Source organism: Numida meleagris, chromosome 6, assembly GCF_002078875.1.
Source record: "Numida meleagris isolate 19003 breed g44 Domestic line chromosome 6, NumMel1.0, whole genome shotgun sequence".
Classification (NCBI taxonomy): domain Eukaryota; kingdom Metazoa; phylum Chordata; class Aves; order Galliformes; family Numididae; genus Numida; species Numida meleagris.
The window spans coordinates 37,910,928-37,932,650 of record NC_034414.1 but is presented as its reverse complement, the minus strand read 5'-3'; the positions used below and the strand labels follow the sequence as shown (position 1 = coordinate 37,932,650).

Sequence of the window (21,723 nt, the reverse complement as noted above, 5' to 3'; positions counted from 1 at the left end):
TTGTGAGCAGTAGCTAAAAAACTTATTTGATGAAGGATCATGGTAGATGGAGAATGTTTGTGATTCAGCTTGGTAAAGCAAATGCAGATTAACTTGTGGAATTTGGGATTTACTAGTACTGATCCCTGTTGATTTGGTGGATTTTTCAGTTGTGATTCATGGGGTTGTGAACTGAAAAGATGCAGATCACTGACTGATACTGGTGAAGCTCATGCAGATAAAAACTCAGAAGCAAGAAAGTTGTTGGGATTTTTTCAAGCTAGAAATGCAAGTGGTTATAATTCCTTAGCTAAGTCAAAACCTTTCCCATAGTATTGTGGAATTGCTTTGGCTAATTATTTGAATTAAGGTAATTCTCATGCTCAGCTTTTAGTCTAAGAATTTACTCAGGCAATATATAAATAATTGAAGAGATAAATAAATGAAGAGAATAATTCTTACATCAGTGTGTGAAAACAAATTAAACTTTTATAGTTTTACAGATATATTATGATGTTCCCTGTTCAGGATTTCCCAGGTATGCATCAGAGTTTATTCTGATGCATTCAGATGTTGGAGGAAATCTCTTGTTCTGCCTACACAAAGGGCCTCTCCTACTGCCTTATTTCTGTTTCTTCTAAAGTTGAGAGATGTGTATTACCCAGCATTTGTCAGAGTGAAGGTTTTGTCCTGAGTTATGCAGGGCTCAGCTTAAAAAGCTTGTTCCTCGTGCTTTTTTTTTTTTACATTTCTAGATAAGTTTAATGGATCTGTTCCATTAAAAATACAGCTACAGAACGTCTATACATTAGGGAGATTTCATATGACTCTTGTTGCACCTGAAAAAATAGTTTCATTTTCAGCACTAAATAGTGAGAGAACAGCATCGATGTTCATGGTTTTACATTTTAACGTACCAGGTGAGAGAGCTGCTCTTCAGAATGGTTGTCATGCTAGTTTGAAAAAAAACACAAAAACTTGTGAGCTTTCTGGAGTTGAACAGTCTGTGCTGGCTGAGTGCCAGCGTAAGTAAAGTGTGCAGAAATGTAATGGCCTGGAGCAAACTAATAAATGTGTGTGTTGCATGAGGTTGGAATTGAGATCTGGGAAAAACAAGAAAATGCATGTCTTAGATATTTATTTGTGCTTTTGGAGGATACACAAAGTATATTCTAATGAGGAAAACAAATAGGTTTCATTTTAAAAGAAAACTGCAAGGAAAATACTGTATATTCAGAAGTAACAACATTAGCAAATCATGGCTTCTGTGAGTTGATTATGGCTCCTGCTGCTAGGCTGTGTCTATAGCAACTCACAGAAATGGCAAGATACAACAGGTGGATGTCAGTGATAAATTAATTTGAAAGGGAGAAGAATAATGCAATGACAGAGCAATGTGTGCAAAGTTTGGGTATAGCTGTAACTACCTGGATTCAGCAGATTAAACTATCATTACTTAAGTTTTACCTTCTATGTTGCCATTGTATAGTGTATGCATTATCAGATGCATACAAGGATTATCCTTGAATGTCTGCTGATGTGATTTCATCTGATGCATTCACTCAGATGAACAAGGAATGCTATTTTGATAGCATTTGTGTTCTCTGCGTATGTCTCTTGTAATAGCAAAGGCTCAACATAGATCTACAGACATGCAAACCTTCTTATCAGATGGACTTTGATTCTGAAGTATGATGATGATGCCCATGGCAAACTGATATTCAAAAACTAATGAGAAATGTCCTGGTGGTTTAGTTTGTAAAAGAGGAAAAAATTACATGTGTTGTGAATAGCACTTGAGAATGCTGAACATTACTGGAAGATATACTGTGCTTATTAGAAAAAATATTAGGTACAGCTTTCAATCTTCTTTGTTACTTCAAAATTCATATCATTTTTAAAGTGATAATAATCTTGATTATTTTCCTAAAAAAGAGTACTTTAATTCCAAATAAAGTGAAGGAAAGAAACTGTTTAACATAAGCCGTAATAGAGAACTGTCTGTTTCCTCAGAACAGTTTTCTGTTTCACAAAAAAAGAAACAACAAAAAAAATCATCAAAATCATTTTCCCCTTCATTTGTAAGTCAGGTACGGAGTACTTCCCCGTACAGAGTTGTACAATGATTTTAAGCTGTCAAATGCAGAGATGCCAACAACTATTTTCAAGGAAAACTGAAGTATCATGGTGGTAGTCTTATGAAGGACTTCTATGTGTTCTGCAAGAATGAATTCTCAGAATTAATTGTGAATGAATGGAGTAATTTTGTATTTATAGGCTAGCCAAGGTGGTCATTCCAAGGAAGTAATAACCTACAAATTAAATATGTCATTACTTACAGTATCTGAGGCATTAAGTTCCAACTGTGTCAAATAAGGAATATTAAAAGGGTTGTCTTTCTGGATGTTATTGCCAAGGTTTCCAACTAGCACAATCCAATTTTTAAGTCTCAGGGGATTTTCATTATTTTTGTAACTTGATGTTTCTCTACTCGGATCTTAGGTGGCCTATGAGATGCTTCAAAAAAGCAAATATATAGGTAATTAACTGGTAGCTTAATTTGACATATTTTTGACATATTGAGAACTGAGGTTATGACTTGTGTTTTCAGGACTTATTGAAACAATTTTGTTTTCCTCTGTGTACTTACTGAGTATCTATCAATCTTGATTTCAAACATTCATATTTCAATAACATAGGTGTCTGTTATGAGAAACTTGTAGTCTTAAAATTTGTTGTTGAAAATCATAAAGATGAGCCTCTTGGATTATTTAATTTACAAGGTAAATTATTGATAGCCATTATTTATTCATTTCTTAAATTTATATGCTTTATCTGTAAGCTTAAGGCATTTTCTAAGCTTCTATGAGCAATTACAGTAATTATTCTAACATCTTAGAAATAGTATAGATGCAATACTTATGCTGCGTAGTACTCAGTTAATGCAGAAAGCATCTTGGTTCTTGGAGTCAGATCTACAGGGTTTACACTTGAGATGATTTCACATGGCTTAGGGGTAGATCTAGAATCATGAGATGAAATGCTGCATGAGTTTTGAGGGAAAGTCTGTTATTTTGTGAAATAAAGACTTCTGAATGTTTGTGAGATCTATTAACTGTTTTTTATAAATACAGAAAAAATAATGTAGGATGATTTCCTATCTATAATAGCTCTAGTAACCTGATTTCAATTTTAGGAAGCTTATGGGCTATTGTCATGGCAGTCGTTCTCCCTTTTGTGCCTGATTAGAAGGAAATATGCCTCTGAATCTCTTCATGCTGGAAGCACCATCTTAAATGTCCTCTGTAATTATGGGACTATCAATAGGAGCAGGAAGACAATAAGCTGTTAGGGTAGCATATCCCTTAGTTAGGGGAAAGTCAACCATTCAGATGGCAACATGCCACTGGCTGGACCATGCATTTGAGGCTTTGTGGAAGTATTAAAATAATACTGCCCTGTCTGTATGCAGGTGATAAAGAGCATAGGCCTCACACAACTTTTTAAAGCACATATAGGTGCCTGATTGTGCATATATATGCAAAAATACAAACAGATATTTCTTTCTGTGTATATGCATGCATGCACACTAACTATTCAGTTTAGACAGATTCTCTTTGATTGTGAAGGTTCCCGGCTCAATCTTCAATAAATGTAGGGATACCCCAGAATTCAGACTTTTGCGCACCTTGTGCATGCTTGGAATAAATGCTGAAGTCTGGAGAAATTGTGTGATTAAACAGATAGAAATCCATTTAATATAGCTAGCTGTTCAGTTTAGATCAAACTGTACAAACATGAGTTTTTTTGCTCCAAGGGGCAGACTCAAATCTGGTGGCCATTCCTGCTTTGGAATAAATAGCTGTAAATTAGGTATTATTTTCTGAGATTACAGTAACATCTAAAACACAAGTAGGCGCCTTCAAAGGACAAAAGAATTGGCCACAGTACTGGCATCCTAAGATGACAAAGAAAGATGAAGATGAGAGGGAAACATATAAGAAAACCTCAGCCATAAGCATGCACCATTCAGCGTCTTTAAAATATCACTGTGGAAGTGATAATCCAACAAGTTGTTTTAAGCCATCTTTGTTTACTTATACTAAGTCATCCTGCCAGTGTTGATAAAAACACTGTTGTTATCTCTTTTTTAACCCAATTCTTTTGTTTTTAGTGAGGTCAGGTAGGGTAGATGAAGTTTTCCCTTGTCATTACCCCTTCCCTAAAATTATCACTCACAGAACTTATTCCTTCTCTAAGCAACTTGGAAAGTGATCTGATGTCTCTGTGTTTGGATTACAATTTCATGAATGGATCTTAAAAACCTGTCAGCTCGATGAGTCCTAGTTGCAATAGTTGCTTAAAATAAAAATCTTACAGTTTGGGAAGGATGCTGAATAAAATGAATAAAATATTGTCTCCTTTAAAGCAAATCCAAAACAATCTTTTACAAATTTGTTTGTACAATGTATGTTTTTTTTATTAACTATTTCAAGAACAACAACACTAGATGACAGTTGAGTTTGTTTCTACATCAGCTTATATAAGGGCTTGAGTATGAGATGCATTGTTCTTGGAAATGTAATGTGGTTTTGTTGATTAGTTTTCTGCATGATATAACTTGTTTAGATGCTGTAGTGCCTAGATTTTAATTCTAGGTTTAACTAATCTTCATCAGATAATTTCCCAAATCCCTTTCAAGTTTTTGTCCTCATAAGAAGCTGAATATAGCTTGGGTAACCAACTAGTGTTATAAAAAAAGCTCTGTGGGATTCAGAGGTTATTACTCTGTCAGAGAACTGTGCTGGAACATGACTAACTCTTGGAACCACTTATTACTATCATGTAGAGTTAAGTATATAAGATTCTCTAGCATACTTTTCTCCTATTTTCTGCAAGCCGTTTTTAAAGAATGCATTATATCCATGCTGTTAATACTACTTTATGTATCTACACTCCAAGTTTTCTGGCTGTTTGCTGAGATGCCATCACTTTTTTCTTATTAATTCACTAACACTGTATTCAGGTAGGGATACGTGTTCACTACAATCAATGCTGTAATCTTGTATTTGGGAAAAAATAAAAAAATAAAAAGCAGTGCTTTATAACTTTGTGTGAATACAGCTGTTTGCCTTAACTGGTCAGATGACTCTGCTGAAATCTGATGATAAAAATATTTCTGGCAGTGCATGTTGTTCTGATTTTTAACTTCTCATGGTATTTTTAGCAGTAAGCTCCTCTATGTCAGCATTTTCATAGTAGGTGTTTTAGTGTTTGAGAGCTGGTATTACTGCTTCCTGTCATCCGTAGGCTGAAGTGCTGCTCCTGTATTGCTTATGGCTTCAGTGGCACAATAAGGCTTTGTGTGTGGAAATGTCTGGGTCCTCTGATTCTTCCTTCTGGTTTCGTAATGGAATTACATGCATGATCGTGGTGTCCAAGCTTCACTTGAACTTCAATAAATCTCTTTTGAAACAAACAGCTAATTCAAAGCTAAATAGCTCTTATGCCTGAAAGACAAAATGTAGGCTGGAAAATGCTGAATGTAGTGTGCAAACAATGAAAAGAGGAATTAGGTGACTAAAAACTAAAGGAACTCAGAGCTGTAAACATGTGTTTGTTCTAATTAAAATGCAAGATTTGCTCAGCTGTAGTGAGGATGTTAAAAGCTATTTTCTAAGTGAGTTATGACATCAAGGTTGATAAAAATAAAATATAGCCTACTGTATCCCCAAATGTTAGTTCTTTTTAATTGCAATGCCATAAATGATATTTTGGTTGATTTTTAAAAATAGTTTAAATAATATCTAACTTTTAGAACCAAAATCACACACAAATGGTAATGGTAGCAAACATATTAAACGTACTATAGCCCTGATTTTATTTAAGCACATATCCCACCAATGACCGGATTGTGGCTGTTCTTTCAAGTAGTTTACCTAAGCCACGTCTAAGTCCTTGGTCTTAGAATTGTTACATTAAACATCATACACTGAGTTGTCTTACTCTGTAGACAAGGGTAGGATGGTGGATTTTGTATAGCTGGACTTTCACAAGGCCTTTAACAAAATCTCCTGAAGGCACGTTATTGACATACTTATGAGGCCTGAGCTGGGTGAGTGGTCAATAATGTGGGTGGAAAATTGGCCTGGTTCGAGGAGTTGTTGACATCAGCGAAGCAAAGTCTAACTGGTCGCCAGTAATGAGCGGTTTTGCTTAGGGACTGATACTGGGAGCAGCAATGAATAATGTCTTCATTAATAAACTTGATGGGATGGAGAGCCTTCTCAGCGAGTTTGTGGGTGGCACCAAAGGGAGTGGAGCAGAAGACCAGGGCTTTCTAATGTGTGACTTAATTATGTCTGGATGTGCATGCCAAACTGAATTATACTGTATTTCATCCATAGCCCATCCTGTATTCACAGTGCTCTGTACTACTGGCAGTATGAGCTGGTATGCCACTGGTAGATGAGCTGCAAATTAGCTCAAAAGTCACCCGTTACCTCTTCTTTCTCTTTCATATCACATCAACACTGTTCAGAGAATTAGTTCTAAGGCAGATCAGGTGTGTTCTTTGGCAGTTAGTTTACATGTAAAATAAATAAATAAATAAATAAAAATTATAGAAATAAATGATGATTAAAGAATCCTCACTTGCTTTTTTGATTCATTTTGTTCTGAAAAGAAATAATCTTGTTTTATAAAACTGAACAGAAAAAAAAAGAAAGGAAAAAAAAGACCCTTAGGAATTTGGAGTTACTTTCAGCACAATAGAATAAGGACATTTGCCACCTTAACAGAGAAAATACTTTCCACAAAGGAAGAAGTTGAGAATAGCAATCAATAGTGGTAGTAAGTCCTCGTGCTTTCAGTGGAAAATATGGGATACTTATTTCTTGGCAAGTTCAGCATTAGTAGCCTTCTCTTGGAGGATTATTGCTCTATCTTTGTGTTAAATAGAGATAAACCTTCTGTCCTTCTTATTTGTTTGCTTGTTTTTTGTTTGTTTGTTTGTTTTTTTAATGCTGCCAAGCTGCTGCTATGATTGTTTTGGAAAGGGGAGAAGGTTCTAGCGCCTGAAAATGCTAAAGATAGGTTAAAATTCTAGACATGGCTTTGCATGTTGTCATTTCACAGTTAATACGTAGCTTTGTAGTAGATTTCTCTTGAAACTTTGCCATGATATACTGCCAGCAAATGGGAGTGGTGAAAAATACTGGGAAGACCAGTGACTGTTAAAATAACACAAAATAGTGGTACTGTCATCACCTATTGCCGTAACACAGAATTCAACAAAAAAAATGCATCCACTAAGAAGAATCTAGAATATTTTACTGTGTTTTGTATAGGAATCTTACTCAAGAAATTATTTTATCTTTTATCCACAGTATTTTATCCACAGATACTTGATAATGAGTGTTCATCAGCTTTTGCACCAATTGTCCAGTTCCTTGCTGGTATACGTTAGCAGACTTCTCTGAAATGCTAGGAAGCTGCACTGCTTTAAGTCAACAAATAAATGCTTACAAGCTTCAGTGGAAATTTTGGACAGAAGGGAATCAAAGATGAGCGTATGTTTGCAGGGGTGTTTTACTGCAAAAGTATTTAATTTCTACTTACCTATGTAAAGCTGTACAAAATGAAAGAGCCCTGCCTGCAAATGATAAGTGCAACATTTTTAATGAAAACCTAAATCTTGAAGTGGCACTAGGTCTACATAACTTTAACAGTAATATATTCTTTTGTAATATTATAATTGTTGGTAGTGGCAAAACGGAAAAAAATGTATTTGAAAATCTCAGGAATATGCAAATACTGGGTGAAAGTCTAAACTTATGTGGTATTAACATTTTTCTTTTAATTTAGTGAAATATTTACAAGAAAGGACCTCAACTGTAAAATAGCTGATTTTGGCTGTGTAAAAGATAAAGATTCTCTGTTGTGTAACTGATTTTGGTACAGATATATTTGATTGTTTCATCACTGTTTTTCCCACTAAAGAGGAAAAAATTGATGTGAATTTAATCTTTGATATCAAACATAAGAATAAATGAAGAAAATTTCATTTGAGACTAAAGTTATCTCAATTGAAATGAGAATAAACATTGTCTTATAATTACTTTTAGGAAAAAATCATTATTAAACAATAGAAAGAGTGTGCAAGACAGTTTTTCAGGAGCCATCTGGAATTAAGTTATTGCATTTGTGCAGCGATAGTGTACCTGTACTCTTGGATTCTATCCTAAGTACGTTTTCGCTGGGCAGGGAAGATAGAACTTAAAATGGCTTAGGTTCTCATGGAAGTTTTGTAAAGCCTTATCAGCCATGGAGTTGTTTCACAGCCAATTCAAAAAGTAGGAGTTGTTCAGTTTACATTCCAGCAATTAGTGGATTATTTCAGAAGAAAAAAAAACCAACTTACTAACTTCTTTCAGCTATTTTGGTGTGAACTACATCTTTTTTTTCCATGAACAACAACAACAACAAAATAACCCAGAACATTCAAACACGGATTAGCAGAGATAGATAGTGTTACGAAACCACTTTGTAAAACACAGTTTGGAATGTTACAGTGCAGCAATGTCAAATCCGAATTCTCAAATTTTTGCTTTTCTTCATGGTCAGTTTTCTCAATCTTTAGCTACTGGTCATCCAATACTGAGCTTACCCTAGATGAAAATTAGCTATTATTTTTGCCAAGTGTCATGTATTTTGCTGTACTGCGTGTGGGGCAACATCACTGATTCGACGTTCGTAGTCTGAAATAGTGGTTTACAGCTTATACACATTATTCTTGTGTAGATTTTATTTAAAATTGAGATGTAATCATAGATCTTAAATTAATGATGGGAACAGGAAATATTCTTCTTTGATATCTCTGAAATGTTTTTGTTCACATCAGCATGAAAGTGAAGCTGTTGAAATTTTGTGTGGGAAGTGAGGGAGAAACTCACCTTGGGATAGCTGCTCACTTTGTGACTGGTTGCTTCACCTCAGAGTAAAGACCTCACACTGTGATTTTTGCACTTCTAGTTTTTCCTAGCACTGTTGAGTTCAGTAGTTGTGCCAAAGCCGTCTGCTCCAAAGTTCTTGTTCTCTGCTTGTTCCATAGCTAATAAGTATATTTTTGACAAAATTTGTATGTCTTTTTCTTTAACTACCTGGCATATTTTTAGTCAGAAGAATGACTTATGTTCACTGAATTAAAAAAAAAAAAAAGAAAAAGAAATAGGAAAAAAAAGGGGGTTTTACTCTGCTTTATAATGTTAATCTTTCAGGAACATTTCCATTCTTGCTATTAGATTTGTCACTGGACAAGCTTTTATTTTACCTTTCTAATATTTTGTGTACAGCTGAACAATTATACAAACTGAACTGTACAACTTTGTAGACTGAATTTTTTAGGTCAGAGATTATACATTTTCAGGGTAACATAGAGTAGCACATAGAAAATTACAGTTATCCGTATTACACTTTCAGCAATACTGTGCCTGTTTCTATTTGCTTTCTTCAACCTGAACAGCAGCTGGTGCTGTCATTTCATTATTCATACATCTAGACACTTCATGTGATTATACTGATGGTTCAAAACATAATGGAAAAAAATCTACATATTGTTATTAACTATTCAAATATTCTTAAGTTTAGGAAGTATTTGGCAAAAATAAGCAAGCTGATTTGATTTTTAAACTCAGTTTTATTCTGTTCATGCAAATTTCTCCTTTAGTTATACGTGGAAGTAGATTTGACTCCTGTTTTAAATGAAATCTCTTAAATGAAAGGTGAAAGATACATGCCTCTTGAAATAAGCAATAAATAATTGAAGTTTTCAGCTATACAGCTGGGGTCAGATACTAGAAAAGAAGGACTGAAGAGTAAAGTTGAAGTGTAACAATAATCCCTCATTGCTAGGAGAAAGTTCTTACTGTGTACTCTTCAGCAGAATTTCTTGAAGAATAAAGTTTTGCTTCTCACCACACCTGCTTGCTGATTCCTGTATCAATACTATGGTAGGCTTTTTGACTGCTTGTGTACCTCCCCACTACAGCATTTGCAGGAGTCTACAAACAGTTTGGCACATGATTAATTAAAACTTTCTTAGGGAAGACTATGAGGTTTATATTTTGGAATAGAATATAGAGGTTACTAATTGCTGTTATATGCACAGAAGGAGACCTGAAGATAGTTTAGATTGCAGATTTGATTAGTTAATTCTTTTTGTGACTGGACCTAATGCAAAATCCATTCACCTCAGTGTCTTTATATAATGCCTTTGCTATGTAGAGAGACTTCTAAGTAATGGGATCTATGTAAAAAGGGGCACTAGGGAGTGCAAATATGTGACTTTTTTTTATAAATATCTCATAGCCTTTGTGTTATAATTATCTGTTGACATCATGGGAAGTGCTTTATTCAAAGCTTAAGTGTTCGAAAATACTTTTATTGAAGAACATAAAACCTTCACATTGTATTCGGTGTGAAGGTTATCGGATTCCTTTGAACAAGTTCTTTATCTTCCTAGCAATGAAGACAGGGCTGACCTTCTTGAAATGCATGTTAGTAGATCTGAAAGTCTCTTAGCATCATTGCCAATTTCAATGATTGTAGTTGTATTCTTCTGGAGTGTCTTGTGGAAATGCAGTAGTACTGTGCTGGCAGAGAGGTGCTTGCTTGCCTTTCAGTTTTCTGTAGGTTCCTTGTCAGGTGATATTCATGCGCTGCAATGTTGAGTAGCAGACAAAGGAACATAAATAAATAACTAAATCGAAGTTCAAGAACCGTTCAATTTTGACTCTCCAAATGCTGAGCAATTTGTAGCTTTGGCACGTAAAACCAAAATCCTCAGGTAGCAGTGATTCCATAGTAAGACCAAAGGTTTTTTCAAAGTCTTGTATTAAATATTTTAAATTTGTATTTTGTTGAAATTCATGTAATAATACAGTCCTCAAGGACAGGACAGAAGGCCTATAGACTGTTGAATGTGGGACAAAGAGACCATAAAGAATCTGGTCAGATGTAGCTAATTAAAGGTAAATGAAGGACAGCTGCTTTTTATGTTTCTAGCACATCTTTGATCTGCTCTACCCCTCAGACCTCTGTGGACAAGGTAGTTAAATACAAACTAGGAGGCCTATTTTAAAGACATTAAAGCCCTCCAGGGCAATCAAGTGACAGTCCAAGAGCCATAAGCTGTTTGCTTTATTCATTAGAGAACTTTAAATGTGTCAAGAAATAGAATAATGTCCATGCTCTTAGATCAGCATTAGCAATGAAGATTACAACAGCTTTGGGACGTATGAATGGGCAAACTTCTTATGAAAACAAGTTTATTGAGAAGCATTTTACTATAACAGCAAAGAAAATACAGGTTACACATTTTCATTGTGGGAATATTGCTTCAATATGCACTGAAATATCTAAGGCTGTAGTGACGCGAACATAGAGTAACCCAGTGCTGACCTCAGTGGGTCCCTTTGGTTGTGTTTCAAAAAACTTCCTTTTTAGACACAAGTGATGGAAGGAAAATGTCATCTGTGTGTGACATAATAGTATGTGATACTTGCCAAGGTATTTGTCAACGGTTAAACGGAGAATTTACTCAAAATATAGACTTTCACTTGTGTCTAGATACTCAGGCACTTAAGTTTGTAAACTGCAAGTGTTTATTTTATAAGACAAAGCTTTAATGACAATACAAGATCAGTAAAAGATGTATAAAGATTAAATAAAGGAAAAAAAAAAGCAGTTATATAAGCAACTCTATTGCTAATCATTTCAGAAACTAAGTGATCTTGTCCAGAATTATTTGTGAGTCCAATTCAACTATTTTTTTTTTCAGAATTGGAATAAAGGTGGAAACTAAGGTGAAGCAAATCTTTGCAGCATTCTAAATGGTGAATTCTGGAGATGCATGTCTTATTACCTCACTTAAGTTTAAGAAATCAGAAAAAATATTTGACAGTTTCAACTTCTTATTTTGACATGTCTTCATTCCTTTAGGGGGACCACAATAATTTATACCACCTAAGGATGCAGTATGTTTCTGAGCCTTTCTCATATGTTCTGATGTGTTTTTCTCCATTATCATTTGTGCCAGAACATAACATAGCATATGTTTGCATAATCAAACTTTCTGTAGTATTCAACCCTACTTAGTCAGCTTTGTTTTTTTTTAAATCAAAGAAAATTGTGAGGAATCTGGAATTTAAAATATGGTTATGTCTATTGTTTCTTTGAGTTTAACATAAATGCAAATCTTATAGATCTTACTCTACAGAGAGCAATTGATTGACGTGGCATTTTACTCCGAAAGGCTCTGTGAGTATTGTATTAGGAACTGCTTGTTTATGAAGGTGCAGTGTGCTACCAGAATCTGGAAGAACTTGTCTTCTGAAGAGATGGAGATGTAGTTAAAGATCTTCTGTGAGTAGCCACTGATTTTCATGGATGTTCTGACATTTCCTCTTAGCCTTATTATAAAGGTACTTAACTACACATAAAACTAACTGAATCCTCCAAATTTTTGTAGATGTTTTTAAAGTCAATTTTGTAGGTACTTCTTCATTTCTTCATGATCATAGATGTGAAGTTAATCAAGCTGGTACATCTATGAACTGAGCACTTAATATGTTCATTTTAAAATGAGCAATAAAAATTTCAAATGAAACTGAAAAATTGCCTTTGTTTTTGAAGAGAAAACAGTACTCAGATGAGCATTGAGGAGATTATTTGAAACACATCTAAAGATTCACTCAGCTCTATTCTAGGCAACTGCAAGTATAAATGTGTGGGTATTGCTGGCAGCTTGAGCATAATATACTGATTCAGCTGATAGTGCCAAAAACATTGTGAAAAGCAAACAATGAATAAATTTATGCTAAATTTAGAGTACTTTTCCATGCATACTTTCAACATTATAGCTAGGTTTTTTTTTCCCCAGAGTGAAGAAATACATTGGTAATTATTGCAGAATTCTGCTAAATATAAGATAGATGCATCCTGAGGGTCTGGTTAAATTACACCCATTTTATTTACAGTGGATTTACATTTATCATCTTGGCTGTGTGTTAGACTGAAAAAGATGGAAAGCACATTCTGTGTTAGAATGGCTGTGAAAAAGAAATACAATAGCTTGATAGGACCATTTATCTTCAATTTAGAGATACTATAAAAATAAGTCAAATTGAACTAAAATATAAGAAATAATCTTAGGGATGGTTTTTTTGTTTGGTTGGTTTTTTTAAGGCTATGCTTATTTTTTCTTTTTTTTCCCACAAATTATCAGTAACATGAAGAAAAAGATTAAGAACTTCACCATACATTCCATATTCATATGCACACTGATTTATTAATAGAATAACTTCTTGCAACTTATATATGCATGAGACATCACAAGGTGAAATTTGCCTAAATACTTATAGATATTTTATATCTATAAGTGCAGATAAATGTTTATGAATTTGTGCCCAAGTATAGTGAAAGCTTAGTTTTGATTATCTTATAATTGTGCCGTTGCCATTTCAGAAGATCCATGCCATTTTCTGTCATTATTCACTTAAATGCTGTAACCCAATTTTCAAGCTCAGCAAAAATAACAGAATATAATTACCATTCTCTTTTATTTGCAACAGAACTGAACAAGCAGTTCACTATCTGGTATTAGTAATGGATTTTGTGCTTTCTTTAACTGGGCACAGACCAGTGAAATCGTGCTGATTCCAGGTGAGCATTGTCAGCGTCTATGGTGAGCAGTTTAAACTGTCTGTTGTGAGTACATAATATGACCACAGCTCTGGATTAGGACTTCAGAAGTTGGAGAGGATTTACAGCTGAGCAGCAGCCAGTCTAGATGATGTGCTGCCCAAAAAACCTAATTTCCAGCTCATCTTCCTCACATCTGTGATTCTCCAGTAAGTAACCTTTCCTTGAAACCTTGAAAATTAATATGCTAGCTTGCTGTACAACCAAAGAGCCCTCACTAATTCAACAGAGGCTAAATTGCTTTAGTGGAGAGAGCTCTGAGAACCCCCTATAAGCAGACTCTCACAATTTTCAGCAGAGATGCTATGGAACAAACATCAAAAACTTCTGTCTGCAGCTGAAGTCTTGTGTTTTTCTGAAAGCCACACAGCCTGCTGTTCTCCAGGTTTCAGATAGCAATGCTGCACTGGCAGGCTGCATCTATTAAGGAAACACTCTTGCCTAACAAGATGTTGAGCACAACCCAGCTCCTCTTGTAGGCATGCAAAAGCCTTCTAAGATGCACTAGGTAATGATGGCAAACCAGGAGCTCCTCCTGAGATTATCATCATCAGCTAACACATTTTTAAACACAGGTATTATTGTCCCTGCCAAGGGAAAAATCATACTCAACATCTTGTTTAATTAACACGTTTTCTAGCATATTTTTTCAGTGTAGACAAGGTCTCTAGGGAAGAATGACTCATGAATGCTGCATTGCCATTATGGAGTTTTTTTGAGCTAAGGTTCCATTTCTCCCTATTTTCTGATGGAAGCATTGGTTTGGCTCATTACTTAGACATTAATTAATTATTTTTGAGGAGCTCCAGGGTAGTGTTTGTTAATCCCATACCAAACTGCTAAATAGAATCCTGGGCAACAGTTAAAATATGCATCACTTTCTTAAGTAAAGGCTAATATGTAGATCTTTTCCAGCATATCACATGCTAACTGCTGAATAGAATTTCTTGGTGAAATACTTAACACCTACTTTAAATGAGAAGGGCACAATATGTGACCATCTCTCTGGAAAAGGAGTAGAGTGCTATATATATTTTGGTTAACCTAGAGTTTTGTTGTCTTTTATGACTGAGATTTACTCTTACAGAACAGGTGAATGTGTGTCTGTGAAGATATAGCAGAACAGCAGGTTAACAAAAATTAGCCTGTATAGAATTGACTGCAGAGATGCTTTTTTTACAGTCATTGATTATTCTTCTATCAATACCGTTATAATCAGGAAGTGGTTCCACACTTCGTCTTGTCAAAGCATTTTAGTTACCAGACAGAGAGAAGAATATGTCATTGTTTTTATTAGGATACAAAGAGCAACACAAAGTTTTGTCTGTCAGACTTACATTCTCAGAAAGAGATGCACAGTATACATAAAATATTTATCATCATTTCTTACCTTGTAACTATGTCTACGTAAAAGCCAAAATAAATACAGACTGTTCCAACTATACAATGCACAGCGCCTAAAGTGTTTATTGCTACATTTTCTATGACCAGTCTCCTTTCTGTTGTGGTTCTCCAGTGACTGTGTTATTCCAGGGAAATGAGTAACACAAGGGTAGGAGGGTGCATAATGACTTCTGAGCAGTAGGGGGTTGTCTGGACTAACACACATGGATCGTGCTCTGCATCTCCTCAATCTGTACTGGAACATCCTTTCAGGGTGTGTTTTGCAGAAAACATATAGAAGGTCAGCTATTCAGATTTCTGTTGAATACAGGTCAGCGTGTATCACAGACACTGCACACCTGTCAGTTCAAAGTTTCTAAGAAGAGCTGAAGTTAAGAACTTGTCCAATTTGACCAAAACCATAGTGGTTCTATTCTTATCTGTGCAACTTAGCAAGTACTGTTAGCTAGATTTCATTCTTTTCTTCCTATACAGTGAACAGGTGAAACATAGAAATATTCTGGTTTTGAAGAGTCATAGCATTTTCTGGAAATATTGTATGATCATTGGTATAAGATTTGTATGTATGATGGAGCAGGGAAACAAAGAGCAAGGGAACATAACATACTTACCAGTCACTGAAATGTTTACTTTGGAGAGAAGACTGCCAATCTGAACTTTTAAGTGTGACTTTTGTAGAGGGAAATGTAACGTAATCCATTATGGAAAACAGTTTAAAAACAGGCGATATTACCTGGAAAAGGGAAGAAGTTCTACCAAGGGGAGTTGCTTTGGTGTCAATATTCTCTGACATTTTCTCCCTCTGCAGGCTTAGCTAATCAGCATCATGATTTACGTAACAGAACTCCGGACTTACCTCTTGGCTGTTGATATTCCACTTGTGTACATTCAAAACATTGTCAATGATGACAGCTGGTTATTTCTTCTGCACACAGATTTTTATTGTCTTTGTTGTTAGTATCCAGTTTTCACAAGGAATGTTTTCCCACCCAGAAGACAACAGAAGTTGGATTGCCCCAGTAATTGTTCTTTCCTATGTTTCCTTTGGGCTCTTGTTCAGTTCATTGGATCTGAGTTGCTTTAAACATAATTAGACCATTATAAATCACCCTGAATTAGTTCACATGTGACATCACCAAGGAGACCCAATGGGACTATTAGAACATGTTTTTGGACAATCTATCTGTAGCTACGTTAACTACTTTATCATGAAAGTAAAGTTGGTAAACAGTAGTCTTTTCAGTATGACAAATTAAAATATATTGCATCATATCTACTTAACTAATTAGATTTTCATAGTGCTAATTGAATTTGTCACAAATCTGATGAACGTTAGCTAAAGAAAGAGCAATATATTTTATTTTATTGGGCACATCTCAGAGTGCTTGTAATTTCGTAAGGCCACCACACTTTCTGGGCAGGCTATCAAGTATGATGTTGTAATGATCTGCATGACTACTATAGTAGATGGAAAAATGTAGCTTGTGTTTGTAGCAATCCCATTAACATCTTGCACAGTGTGCACTCTTTTGGTGCTCTTCAGAGAGTCTCATAAAACATTGTTTGAAAACCTAGCATGTAATGATGATACAAAGGAAAGACTGAGAAAAGCAGATAACCAATAGAATCTTGAAGCTATCAAAACAGATATCTTGCCAGGGACCTTGGAATTCATCTGATTCAGTTGCTGGAAGAATGCCTGAATTAAAAATTATTCTATGAGGACAAAGAAAATAGAGCCAAATTCTGGCACTGTACACTTTTCTCCCAAAATGGACATTAATGCTACAAAAACAGAATAGGGTGAACAGTCCCTGGCCCCATGCTTGCCCCCCTACTGTAGGTTGTATCTGCCAAAACAAGATAGAAGGTCTAAAACTTGAGGATGAGAGCAGTTAGAAAAGGAAGGTTGTTAGAGAGGAAAAAACTCATAGGCTATGCCCCCTGCCAGCACTGAAACACTTGACTGCAGCTCTACTTGTAAAGCACCTGTTGGCAGCTGTGGAGTAGTTTATAGGTTTTGGGATAGAAAGGACAGAAAACTTACAGTCTGAGTTCCCTTACGTGACATGTGATTTGTTCTTGTTTTAATAAAATGTAAGTCATTCCTGGGCAATAATTATGGCAATAAATATACCTACTCAGAAATAAAAACTACACCTCTAACTTTCTAAAAGAAAAGATATTTCAAATATTAAATCATATGATTTTGAATGAATGTCATTAATGTTAATATTTATATTACTAGTATAGGTACATGATGGCTGATGCCATGCGTGTTATCTTCCTTTTTTGCAGAAATGGAATGTTGAATAGGGTGGAAAGAAAATATGTCAAAACAATAGTCAAATATTACCTTGATGGTTTCATTCAAACACAGCCAGAAAAGGCTAGGTGTAAGGGGTTATCTGGCCAGTTTTATGTTTTACAAGCATTATATACTAGAGTGTAATGATAGAGAAGTGGAAAAATTATAACTTTCATCAAATATTTTATGCAAATAATTCAACTTAGACATTTTAAAATCTCTGCAGATTTTCATGTAAACACCTGTTCAAAGCATGTAGTTGAGATTTTAGTATTACAGCTTATACCCTCATGTTTATAACTTGAAAAACTAAATATGTAGTCATGTGCAAAAATCTTTGTAGTCTTTTGATGCTTTGAGTATTCTTTAAGGTAAATATATAACAATCATTAATAATGTGTTCAGTACGTATGGTATGTTAAGCAGAAAATAAACTGTGATTTTTAAATATATATATATTTATTATAAGTTGAGCTAAAAGCTTTTGCATTTATTGGGTAACTCTCCTTTGACTATAATGAGAATTTTTGCTCCACCAGTGTTTCAGTAATAGGCTAATTTAGGTAAGGACCTGTATTATCAAAGAATATGGATAAAGTTAAAATAGAAAATAAATAATATTTTGGAATTTAATCCTTCCTTTCTTGTATAAACTTAAAAAAAAAAAAAAAAGAAGAAGAAGAAGAAGAAAAAAAAAAGAAATGCCTGAGAGGATTGGGGTTGTTCATCCTAGAGAGGAGAAGGCTCCAGAGAGACCTTATAGTGGCCTTCTCATCCTTAAAGAGAGTCCACAAGAGTCTTTATCAAGGTGTGTAATGATTAGACAAAGGTTAATGGTTTTAAACTAAGAGAGGGCACATTTAGGTTAGATTTTAGGAAGAAATTCTTTACTCAGAGGATGGTGAGGCACTGGCAGAGGCTGCCCAGAGAAGCTTTGGAAGCCCCATCCCTGGAGGCATTCAATGCCAGGCTGAATGGGGCCCTGTGCAGCCTAATCTGGTGGGTGACAGCCCTGCCCATGGGAGGGGAGTTGGAACTAGATGATCTTTAAGATCCCTTCCAACCTAAGCCATTCTGATTCTTTGATTCTGTAGTCACGTATCTTTGATGCACAGATGCAAATTTGCTCAGTACTTATAAATTCTTAAACATTTGTATAGTTGTTTTTGTCATTTCTGAGTATTGAGATCTCAAAAATGTACTTTTACTGTTATACTGATAACGATATGTTCTTCTTATATGCTTGCTGTTTGAAATGAGAGTGGTATATAAAATGATCAGAGAAATACACAGGTCTAGAAAATGTGAGCAAATATATAGAAAATATGAAGCTCTCTGAAATAATAAAAGGAAGCATATGCCATGGATCAGGGGCAGTATGTGGGTGGCAAAGTTCTGGGCTTTTTGTGAGGCGGCAAATGGGTGGAAAACAATAATAGGACCAACTTTGAAGCCAGTGGTTGCAAGTGCGTTAGGGATTTTCCTGATCTCCTTTTATCAAAATTGTCCCTTTACCATCCACACCCTCCACTCCTGGACATGGAAAGTCCCCAGTATGTGAATTTCAGTGTTTGTGATGGCTGGTGGAACAGGAAAGGGGAACATGTGGACAGCACATCAGTGTTAGTGCAGGAGCAGGACAAGATGAAGAACCAATAAGGTCTCAGCTTAAATAGCCATCTCAAGAACAGCCAGTCATTTTAGTACTGGGTTCATCAGAGCCCCCAGCACTGTCTTGCTTAACAGCAGTATCTTTAAGGATTAGTCTTATGACAAAGACGCCAGTGCTAACCTGAACTCCCTTCCTTCACTACTTTCTGCAAGACTTAATGTATTTGTTTATGCTGGCATCCACATGTTCCTGGTGATCTTAAGAGAACTGAGCAGAAATGATGAATAAAATGATTCAATAGCTTATGTGCTCACTTTCCTCTCTGCAGTGAACAACTATCACTTAGCTTAGTATCTAAAGTCTTTGAAGAAGAGCATGTTTAATATAAGAGGTATCCGAGTCCTATAACATTAAGGATTTAGGTTTTTATTTTTCAAAGCTCAAGAACTAGCTGAGTCAATGAAAATGAAATTAGTTTGTACAAATGCTTATTAGGCCTTTTTTATTATTATTTTATAGGTCTTGTAGAAATTTGCCTGATGCATCCCCTTGATGTAGTGAAAACAAGGTAAGATTCTGTTCGGACAGGTTTTGTTGACACTGGAAGACATCCAGTTTAGGAGCTGTCAAAAAATAAAAAGCTAGAACTTCTGCAAGTAAGATAACTTCTGTCTTTAATGGCATTTATATTTACTTACCTATATGCACAGCATTTGACAGTTGGAATTTGAATAACATAACACATTTCTGATTTGAGGTCATCTAAAGGTGTTAAATATATTTTATGACATGTATTTTAAGGCTGTAATGAAATCCTCCTGTATGAAGATGACTACAATTAAATTTGCTTATGATATATATTATCTGCAGTAATACTTCTTTATGTAACTGGGAAATAACATATTACCTCTAAAATCATTGTCAGAGATCCCTGAGACCTGATACGAATGATAAAAATGGTGAAATGCGGTGTTGCGTGTTTGCTCTGTAAGCTAAGTAACTTCATGCTTTTACCTTTTGCCCCTGCTTTCTTTTCTGACTATTCGTTTATGTGAGTATAAATGATGTAGTGACCTGCAAAATTTGATCATGTTTTTTGGTCAATGTTGTTTTTGCGATGGAAGAATAAGAGTTGTGTTCCTAGTTTCTTGAATATATTTTTCCTTTTCCATTTTTAGTTTGCATACTGATTCTTAATTGAGTGTTACCATATATGAAAGGTAAACTAGAATGCAGGAACATAGAACAAAGAGGAGAAAAAATATCACGCCATATGCAGTTCATGCAATATCTATACTTACTATATAGGTACCTCTGTCTAGTTTTCACTCATCTAAGTAAAAAAGCTACACTGCGAGATGAATCAAACCCCTACAAATGATGGAGAATGGCTGTGTTGGCTGGAATATGTTTGAAGCTGTCAATGAGAACTTGAGTCCTTGTTGAGTCAGTGTTTTGCTACAGATGTATTTTAGGTTCTTCTGAGGTTTGCCTAAGGCTTTGAGATGCTTTTCTGCAGCTTGCTTTTTGCAGGATACCATTTGTGGTTGTTGCCCCAAACCAGAGAGCAGCAATGCAGGCTGCATCCTCATCAGTTGCTGTCTAGGTGCAGGAGGTGCTCCTCAGTGCTTGGTGTTTACTCAGGAAATTCTTAATCAGGAATAATCTGCTTACTCTATAGACAATACACCTAGTAGTTTCAGCTGGGTCCTTTGTAACCCTTCAAGTACACTGAGACTGCAATTACAACATAATTTACATAGGAAGACTGTAATTAAAGAAGAGTGCAAGCAAAACAGATACAAGACCAAAATTAAAAGAACAAAATTTTTTCTTGCTCTGCAATTTCTCTTGTAGTCCTCATAGGTGTACCTTAGTGGCATCATTTTGGCGGATTGTGCTGTAAAAATTCTTAAAATCTCTGGATGAATTAACTCTTCCTGTTTTCCTCTTTATACTAAACTGGGTGTCAAATGTCCTTCTGTAGCATAAATGCACCATCAGTATTTTACTTCTCATGTCCTTGCTGCCCTTGAGGTTGTCATCCGGTCCATCCATTTCTATTCCAGATTTTACTTTTTTGTGTGTCATACTGAGGAATCGTATCTGAGATCTAGAAATGGATAGCATTCAAGAGGATGTTTGTGAAGTTTTATCAACATAAAAAAAAAAAAAAACACATAAAAATTAGGAGCCTTTTAAATGTGAAATCTGAGTCCATGAACAATGAAATTAAAAAAGAAGAAAAAATGAAAGAACAATAGGTTTGTGGGAGAATCATAGAATCATAGAATGAGCTAGGTTGGAAAAGACCTACAAGATCACCTAGTCCAACCATCCACCTACCACCAACAACCCCACTAAACTATGTCTCCCAACGCTATATCTAAACGTTTCTTGAACACCTCCAGGGACAGTGATTCCACCACCTCCCTGGGCAGCCCATTCCAGCGCCTGACCACTCTTTCAGAAAAGTAGTATTTCCTAATGTCCAGCCTAAATCTCCCCTGGAGCAACTTGAAGCCATTCCCCCTTGTCCTGTCACTAGTTACAAGAGAGAAGAGGCCGACCCCCAGCTCACTACAACCTCCCTTCAGGTAGTTATAGAGAGCGATGAGGTCTCCCCTGAGCCTCCTCTTCTCCAGACTGAACAATCCCA

The 21,723-nt window shown here is 35.5% G+C and overlaps 1 protein-coding gene across 6 annotated transcripts in view; it reads left to right on the top strand.

Annotated features, from left to right (window-relative positions):
- The window catches only part of SLC25A21 (solute carrier family 25 member 21), a 238,127-nt gene that overhangs the window by 113,264 nt on the left and 103,140 nt on the right, over positions 1-21,723 (top strand). For 2 of the 6 annotated variants that reach the window (XM_021401833.1, XM_021401835.1), the window contains exon 2: positions 19,584-19,632. The exons of the other annotated variants lie outside the window; for them this stretch is intronic. In XM_021401833.1, the coding sequence (XP_021257508.1) occupies positions 19,584-19,632 (49 nt within the window). The remainder of the gene's footprint in view (positions 1-19,583; positions 19,633-21,723) is intronic. 6 annotated transcript variants of the gene reach the window in all.